General features: G+C 36.9%; 1 protein-coding gene across 1 annotated transcript in view; it reads left to right on the forward strand.

Annotated features, from left to right (window-relative positions):
• The window catches only part of LOC106882383 (vacuolar protein sorting-associated protein 26B-like), a 13,495-nt gene that overhangs the window by 1,434 nt on the left and 2,156 nt on the right, over positions 1-9,905 (forward strand). Inside the window, exons 2-7 of the mRNA XM_014933044.2 lie at positions 928-1,003; positions 2,964-3,120; positions 4,109-4,273; positions 5,470-5,576; positions 6,861-6,929; positions 9,194-9,336. Of these exons, the coding sequence (XP_014788530.2) occupies positions 928-1,003; positions 2,964-3,120; positions 4,109-4,273; positions 5,470-5,576; positions 6,861-6,929; positions 9,194-9,336 (717 nt within the window). The remainder of the gene's footprint in view (positions 1-927; positions 1,004-2,963; positions 3,121-4,108; positions 4,274-5,469; positions 5,577-6,860; positions 6,930-9,193; positions 9,337-9,905) is intronic.

Below are 9,905 nucleotides of genomic sequence, written 5' to 3' on the forward strand. Positions count from 1 at the left end.
ATATATATACATATATACGACGGGCTTCTTTCAGTTTCCGTCTACCAAATCCACTCACAAGGCTTTGGTCGGCCCGAGGCTATAGTAGAAGACACTTGCCCAAAGTGCCACGCAGTGGGACTGAACCCGGAACCATGTGGTTGGTAAGCAAGCTACTTACCACACAGCCACGGATTACCTATTCATGGTAATCCAGGATTTGCTAGTGAATGCTTTAACTCTTTTGTTACTATATTTCTGTTGGAACATACTGTCTTTCATAATCATCATTTAACATCTACTTTTCCATGTTTGCATGGATCAGATAGCATTTTGATAGATTTGGGGCAGATGCCCTTCTTGTTGCCAACTCTCACCTGTTTCCAGGTAAAGTAATATTTTGCCAAGACTAAAAACAAACACTGCTTGTATGATGGTGATGCTCAATTACAGTCATTACACGGTGTCAAGACAAGGGTGCGCACACACCCATACAGAGCTTCTTTCAGTTTTCATCTCCCAAATCCACTCACAAGGCTTTGGTTGGCCTGAAGCTATGGCAGATGACACTTGTCCAAGATATCTTACAGAGGGAGTGAACTCAAAACCACATAGTTGGGAGGCAAGCTTCTTAATCACACAGCTATGCTTGTGTCTTTGTTTCAAAAAATGTACCAAAATTTGAAATCATTATTTGGTTAATTGGTACTGGTTGATTTCTTTGTTACAGAGCTGGCAGATTTAATAGTATCTGTTGGAACAAGTGTTTTCACCATCTGTAATATTCTTTATCTGAATAACATTGTACAATGACTTACATGAGGGTATCATCTTTATGTTACTGTGTGTTAATTACATTTACAATTTTACTTTGTTTGTAGAAGTATTGTTTTCTGCTATTTCTGTTTTAATAGATTCTCTTTTAATTCTCACTTTTTTCTGTATTAGGTGAATGTCACCTTGAAAAAGAGTGGCAATAAATTGGAACACCAAGGTATTAAAATAGAATTTATTGGACAAATTGGTACGTAATTCTTTTAAGGATTTTTACAATATCTACTAAAATAGTTTTTCTCATATCATTTTCAATTTGTTTAATCAACAATTTCTCTATGGTTCTGCTGTTAAAATGCTTTAAATAAAACAACCACTAACAGCAGTCATGTTATATGCAAAATTTCTCAGGCTGGTGAGTTTGATACTGTTAATGTTCTCTGGAGAAGATAAATGAAAACTATATTGTACAACTTAGCTGAAAGGTTCTATTAGACATGGCCAAAAAGCTTTACTAATGACAAATCTAATCACATTGCTTTCACTGAGTTGTGTGATGTAGGACAACTTCAAGAAACCTCATTCTACAGAAACAGGAGTGGTGGTCACTGAGGTGGGAAAGAAGAAGAGGTTTTGTCTTCATCCCATTTATAATGTTTGAAATGAGTGATAGATGTGTGTGTTGCATTGGTAGTCATCGAGGTGAGTAAAGTTGTGCTTCATGGAAACACTTTTGTATGGATCTAAGACTGATCAATCTAGCAAAGATAGGCACTAACTGTTGATGTCCATGAATGGAAGAGACATTATCAAAACCAATTTCCATTTTGGGTTGAAGCAAACAAAATCATTGCAAACTAATAGAAACCTTTTTGATAAAAGATCAGAAGGTTTTGGTAGTAAGTTTGGAAATAATTTAGAGGCTGAGGAGAGGATAAGTGCTTTTGAAATGCTTGTTTTAGAAGTATGGTGGTGGTGGTGGTGGTGGGGAGTTCTTCCTGGTGTTGTCAGCAGTATTGTTGTCATTTTGTCCTGCAGAGTAAACCGCCATGGTGGTTTAGTAGCTGTGGTTAGTTGTATGAGATATATGTGGAGGAACGTAAGTCAGAAGATAGTATTCATCTCTGACAGCTGTGACAGGTTAGCTATAGACGAACATTTGTTGCCAGGGGGAGTCAGTGGTGTAAAAGTAGCAGATAATTGACCAGCGGAGAGATTATGTGCTTTTGGGGTTAGGGGAGGTGAGGAGATTAACAACTGTCGATAGTTTAAGATGGTGGTAGTGAGGGGTTTACAGGAACCAAGATGTATTGATTAAATTCATTAAACACACACGTCATTTAATTAACATGTGGTGGTGGTTGTGGCTGGAGAAGCTTGGTAAGTAGAGGTAGATGAACTTAAAACCAGAGTAAGTGGATGTCTTTGTTGTTGAGATTCTGGTGACAAAAATTGATGGTAGGGAATGTGAAGGCACCACCTTTGAGTGAAGTTGAATTAAAGAGTGTTTCCTGGACAGTGGAGTTAGTAATATGGGATGAGAATGTTATCATCCGACAAATTTTTGTTGACGTTGTTGTTTTAATTTTATTGTTGATAATATAACACAAGTCCAACACCATCCAACTGTTACAAGTTATTTTCCACTAATTTTTTCAGTCATTGTTTATTCAGTTACGAGAGTTTGTTTACCATAGACACCAAGCCCATGCTTAATTCATCATGATGGTAAATTATTTCACCTCTTGATAGAAATATTAATAAAAGAGTAAAGATTAATTGAATCTAAGATTGTAAAGCTAACTTTATCACCACGTACGGTAAAGTGGTAAATATTTTGCAGTGTTGTTTGATGATGTTATCTCAGATAGATAAAGAAGTCAGTAATTGAGATAATACAAGAGTGAAAAGACAGTGAAATTTATTTAATAAGCAGTTTTTTTAGGTGATTGTTAAAAATATATGCAACACTAGATTAGATTGTTAAACTAGCTGCTGCTTGTTTTTAAAGCCAGGTAGAGGGGAATGAATAAGTTGGTAGTTCTGGATGGATCTTGTGTGAAATGTCCTTGAGGCTGGATAAGGGTAAATACGCAAGTTGATGCATTTTAGCAGAAAACTTATCTTTCGACAGATATAGTTAAATCTGTAATAATTACTACTTCATGCCTGATTTGAAACCTATTAATTCATTAATTAAACTATTTCAGAGTTGTATTATGACCGTGGCAATCACCATGAATTTACGTCACTTGTCAAGGAATTGGCTCGACCAGGTATCCTAACCCAAAGTACCAGCTACAATTTTGAGTTTTTACAAGTTGAGAAGCCATATGAATCTTATACTGGTGTCAATGTTAGGTTGAGGTATGTACACTCTCTCTTTCTGTCTGTCTCTCTTTTTAGTCTTGTCAAGGGTTTGGTAATCCTATCTGGTGACAGTGCCACAATAAAATACATCTGGTATTTAAAGTGTTGGGTTGTGGTGACCCTTCAGTTTTGTCGAAGACACGACGACTCTGGCGGTGATGCCATGATATAATGCACCTAGTGCACCCTGTACAGTGCTTGGTGTCAGAAAGGATGTCCAAACATTGAAACTTATTAATGAGATCATCATCATCGTCATCGTTTAACGTCCGCTTTCCATGCTAGCATGGGTTGGACGATTTGACTGAGGACTGGTGAAACCGGATGGCAACACCAGGCTCCAATCTGATTTGGCTGAGTTTCTACAGCTGGATGCCCTTCCTAACGCCAACCACTCTGAGAGTGTAGTGGGTGCTTTTACATGCCACCTGCACAGGAGCCAGTCCAGCGGTACTGGCAACGAACTCGCTCGAATGTCTTTTCATGTGCTAGGAAGGTGACATTGGTAACGGTCATGCTCAAATGGTGCTATTTACATGCCACTGGCACGAAAGCCAGACAGCTGGTGCTCTGGCAACGATCACGCTCGGACGCTGCTCTTAGTGATTTACTGGTACTGGTGCCATCACGATTTCGCTTTCGCTTGCCCCAACAGGTCTTGGTTGAGATGTGGTTCTGTTACCTGTCTAGGAGGATAGTGACAGCCTGTCCAACTCGTCAGCATGGAAAGCTGACATAAAATCGATGGTTCATGATGATGATAACAATACATATGATGAGCCTTTACCAGTTACACTTCACTGACTTTAGCAATACCATTCCATCTCTGCTTCTCTAATTTCCATTTATATTGTCATTGAACGCAAACATCGAAATAAAACTCAAGTTTTAATAGTGAACTTCGTCTTCCAAGAAATGACGATTTGTTCTTTTCTCTTTTTTCCTTCTGTTCATTTTAAATGAATTTGTTTGTTGATTTGTGCAGATACTTTCTGCGTGTGACCATTGTGAAGAGAATCACAGATGTAGTGAAAGAACAAGACATCATTGTACATACACTCTCACAGTATCCTGATATGAACAACAGCATCAAAATGGAAGTCGGCATTGAAGATTGCTTACATATAGAATTTGAATATAACAAATCCAAGTAAGTTTCTGCGGATGTCCCTATCTGTCTGTCTAGCTTGATTGCTATCTATCTGTCTGTCTAGCTTGATTGTTTTCTGTTTGTTTATCTAGCTGTCATGAGCAGCATTTCCAAACCAGAATTTCCTGGAGTCTTAGGGTTCTGTGAAGGATCACTTGTGACTCCATGATAAATAGTAATAAATATGCTAATTATATGCAAATGTCTTTTGGTGTAATTTTATATTTGTAATTTTATTATCTCTGCATGTTCATATTCAAAATCTAGGCATCTGTTGAAGTAAGGAGACCTTACAGGAACAGTAACCTCTTAACAGGCAATTGGGGGGGAATTTAGTTTTAGACAAACATTCTTTGTGGCATCTGATGGATTTAACACAAAGAGAAAGGAAAAGATTACTAAAGATAGATTTTTCTATAGAGTTTCCTGAGATATGGAATTTACTCAATAAAATAGCAGGGAATTACTGGTTTAGAGAGACACCTATCAGCCTAGCAGGATAATTACTTGTGAAATAAAACAAATTTATAGAGCAATGAGCCATCTTCAGTCTCCTTGATAAAAATCCAATTGTTGATACAACACAACATTATGACTACTATTATTGTAATAGTCATGAGATGCAGACATGGCTATGCAGTTAAAAAGTTTGCTTCCCAACCACATGGTTTCAAGTTCACAACCATCATGTGGTATCTTAAGCAAGTGTCTTCTATTATAGCCTCAGGTCAACCAAAGCCTTGTGAGTAGATTTGCTAACTGGAAACTGAAAGAAGTCCAAGTGATTGTTATAAACAAGTGTTGCTGTCAATCAAGCAATGACCTTCATTTCCAGTACTTTAAAAAAACATGTCTGGCCATGGGGAAATATTACCTTGCTTGGGAACAGATGAGGGTTGGCAACAGGCAGGGCATCAAGCCGTATAAACTCTGCCTCAATAAACTTAGTCTAACAAAAGTAAGCATGGAAAAATGGACATTAAAATGATGATGATGATGATGAGTCATGTACAGGAGTAATATTTTCAACAATTAGTAAATTTTGTTACTAAATTCTGGGCTTTAAAAAAGGAGATCAAATCTCGCTATTTTTCACATTAATCATCAGTGGAATATTAACTACAACTGGTTATTTCTGACCGTAAAATGGAATGATTGCAAGAAATATGTCTACACTGTTTGTGTTTGCTTTCTAGGTATCATTTGAAAGATGTAATAGTGGGCAAAATATATTTCCTACTTGTCCGAATAAAAATCAAACACATGGAAATACAAATCATTAAAAGAGAGACCACAGGAACTGGTGAGTATTTATCTAGTTGTTATTGCTTTTATGTAACCCCAGGCCTGTCCTGATCCAGCAGATGTATGATCAAGGACATTCCAGGAGTGACCATTCCATCATTTTAATTTTATTTGTAAAGGCAATGAGCTGGCAGAATTGTTAGCATGCCAGGAAAATTGCTTAGTGGCATTTTGTCTGTCTTTATGATCTGACTTCAAATTCTGCTTTGCCTTTCATCCTTTTGGGGTCAATAAAATAAATACCAGATGATCACTGGGGTCGATGTAATCAACTTACTCCCTCTCCCGAAATTGCTGGCCTTGTGTCAAGATTTGAGATCAATTTTATTTATTATGTTTAGAGTAACATTATCCAGTGAGATTTTTTTACCCTTAAGACACTAGTATGTAATTTGTGGGGAGATTTGGTTGCTATTTCTAGCAGATAGAGCAACCACAGAAATTCCTTTTATCCTCATCAGTAATAAAATATAAATGGTGATGAGTCTTGTAGACGTAAACTCTTGAGTTTTATCCTTGACTCAGTTTCAACTCCTAGTATTAAACTTTTCAGTGTGCCTTTGGAGACTGACCCACTCATTTTAACTTCCATTGTTTGGGCAGGCATAGCTTTGTGGTTAAAACTTTTGCTTCACAATCATGTATGGTCAATTATATCATGGGCGTGTGCTTTATAACCTTGCCTTGGGTCAATGCAATATTTGCAAATACTAACTGGATTAACAAACTGTGGGGAAACAATGTTGAATGGCCTTGAGTAGGACAGTTAATTTATGTGCCCTGTTGAACACCATTACCACCTGGTTCTTCAGTGATTCTGACAGGGTCCATTGTCTTACAAAGTGTTCAGATCAGTTTTCTGGTCACAGGGTAACAAGACATCATCATATGCTACTTCCCATTGCAATAACAATTCATGTATTTTGGTTTCTTGCTTCTTTGACTAGTCTCGATGATATCAATCACTCGCTGTCTTGGAGGGTCTCTAAAAGTCTTCCTCTTAAGTAAAAGATACTTGCCCAGGGTGTTACATAGTGGGGCTGAACCCTAAATCTTGTCTTGCCCACCAGACACCACATGATATAGATAGGTTTGAAACATCCCCTCTATCGTCCTTGGTGAGGTAGTTATGGGGTTTTTTTCTTGGTAATTTAATCTTTTATCCTTTTAATATTTTTTCTTTCTTTTCTTCCTGTAAAAATGTTAATAAAATGATAATAATAAAAACGATAGTTTTTCTGTTTGACCCATAAGATGTGATGATATTTGTTCTACTTTCCAGGTCCCAATGTTTACAATGAGAATGAAACAATTGCAAAATATGAGATCATGGATGGGGCACCTGTCCGAGGTATGATTAGTTTCATCAATGTTTTTTGCTGAATATCTGTTAAATATAATATGTTAGTAGACTCATGAATAAAAGTTGATAATTATTGGTCTCTTAAATAAAATATCAATAGTTATTGATTCTTTTAAATATCTAATTATTAATCTCATAAATATATATAATTATTGATCTCATAAATAATATCTATAATTATTGATCTCATGATTACATATTGATCCCTTAAATATAATATCAATTTGTTGACCTCTTGAGTAAAATATCAATAATTATTGGTTTCTTAAATAAAACATAAAAAAATTATTGATCTCTTAAATAAAAACATCAATAATTATTGGTCCCTTGAATAAAACATAAATAATTATTGATCTCTTGAATAAAACATTAGTAATTATTGATCTCTTGAATAAATGTCTACAATTATTGGTTTTATGAATATCTATAATTTTTTTTTATCTATGAATTGAATCTGTTTAATATCTTCAGTTATTGACTTGATTAGATGTATCATTTGAATAATGCTTTATATTGATTAGAAATATCAAAGCTAATTAAGAGAGAGAATGTGAGTAGTTGTACATTCAATCAAATATTGAGCAATTTCTGATGAAAGGTTACAACTTACTATTTGATGAGATATTTATTATGGGGTTTCATAGAGCAGTAGTACTTTTGGTAAGGTTCCTTCCAAAACTCTCACATTTGCTTTAATGAACTGTCTGTATGCGATAGTGCACCACCTCCTGGTCAATGACAATTGGCAGGCTGGCCAAACTAGGTTGAAACTGACTAATGAGTGCCAATGACTTTATAAAATCTCTGTAAAATTCTGTAAGGGTTTGTCACCGTGCACACATGAACACTGGAAGTTGTAGTGTAGACAAGGGTAGTTGCAGTTACCCACCTGACCCTGTCCTCTGCTAGTGATACTCTTTAAGGTGTCAATGTTCAAAAGGCAGAGGTCTTTGTCAAGACAAAGTGTATTTGTTATCAATTTTGTTCATAGAATGATTGATTTTCTATGCTTGTATGGATTATTGTTGTTGGCACTCCGTCGCTTACGACGTTGAGAGTTCCAGTTGATCCGATCAACGGAACAGCCTGCTCGTGAAATTAACGTGCAAGTGGCTGAGCACTCCACAGACACGTGTACCCTTAACGTAGTTCTCGGGGATATTCAGCGTGACATAGCGTGTGACAAAGCTGACCATTTTAATTACAGGCACAACAGAAACATGAAGTAAGAGCGAGAGAAAGTTGTGGTGAAAGAGTACAGCAGGGTTCGCCACCATCCCCTGCCAGAGCCTCGTGAAGCTTTAGGTGTTTTCGCTCAATAAACACCCACAACACCCGGTCTGGGAATCGAAACCGCGATCCTATGACCACGAGTCCGCTGCCCTAACCACTGGGCCATTGCGCCTCCACTTGTATGGATTAGATGAAGACTTATTTCAGGCAAGATTTTATGGCCAGATACCCTTCCTGTCATCAACGTTTTGCCTTTCTTACAAGTAAAGAATTTTTTATTTCACAGTTCTTCAAAAAGAACAACCAACCATAACATTGACAAGGAATGCAAACATCAATTCACTGTTTTACTCTGGCTGTAACAAGCAAAACTGTGAAATATCAGCATTCAAGCACATTCACATGCTCACACACACACTGCTATATATATATATATATCATCATCATTGTTTAACGTCCGCTTTCCATGCTAGCATGGGTTGGACGATTTGACTGAGGACTGGTGAAACCGGATGGCTACACCAGGCTCCAATCTGATTTTGCAGAGTTTCTACAGCTGGATGCCCTTCCTAACGCCAACCACTCTGAGAGTGTAGTGGGTGCTTTTATGTGCCACCCGCACGAGGGCAAGTAGGGCGATACTGGCAACGGCCATGCTCAAAATGGTGTATTTTCTGTGCCACCTGCACAAGAGCCAGTCCAGGGTCACTGGCAACGATCTCGCTCGAAAGTCCATTACACATACTACTCACAACATTGGTAAACCCAAGACAATTGCTCAAGGTGTTGTACAGTAGGACTCAGATGTAAAAAGAATAAGGCTGTGATTATTTCAAATAATATAAAATGGAAGTATAACTATTTTTGAAGAAACCAGCCCTTTCCTCTCTCTAATACAAGAGGTATCAGGCTGATAGATCAACTTGACAAACTTGTGAAGTTTAATATAAACATTGTTAGAATATTCGTGGCTTTGTTTATATTTTCTTAACACTTTTCTTTGTTATTGTCCTGAATAGGTGAGTCTATACCAATTCGACTGTTCCTAAGTGGATATGATTTAACACCAACTATGAGAGACATCAACAAAAAGTTTTCTGTCCGTTATCACCTTAATTTGGTTTTAGTTGACGAGGAAGAACGCCGTTATTTCAAACAACAGGTAACTTTTAATTTCTCCTAATTTTGCACTCGCTCTCTTTCAGAACTCTGACAAGAGCAGAGACATTGCCTTTGACAATTCCTCAAAAGCATTGGTAACTCATGTATTCTCTCTCCCACGCTCACACAGTTTTGGAGCTAGTAAAAACATGATAGTAGTAGATAACAGGACTTGATTCTTTGCAGTATCTAATACTCATTGTCCTCAACTCAAATCTCTTAAGTCTTTGCGGTTTTTAGTTTGAATGGGGTGAAGAAGAGATTGATGTCTGCAGGAGAAAACATAATCAACAAGATGTTTTAGAGCAGGGGTTTTCAAACTGTGGTCCGCGGACCACAGGGGGTCCGCAAGGACAAGACAGTGGGTCCGTAGACAGCAAATACTTTTTATGAGCAATTTGATTTTATATATGTTTTTTAATTGAAATCTTTTAATTGACAATAAACCTATTTGTTAAATACTGCTAAATAAATAAATGTAAAAATATATGTTATTTTAAGCAAATATTTATGTATAAATTTCATAAGCGTTTATAACGGGGTCCCCAAGGTAAAGCCTGAAATATAAAG

Source organism: Octopus bimaculoides, chromosome 15 (genome assembly GCF_001194135.2).
Source record: "Octopus bimaculoides isolate UCB-OBI-ISO-001 chromosome 15, ASM119413v2, whole genome shotgun sequence".
NCBI classification, from domain to species: Eukaryota; Metazoa; Mollusca; class Cephalopoda; order Octopoda; family Octopodidae; genus Octopus; species Octopus bimaculoides.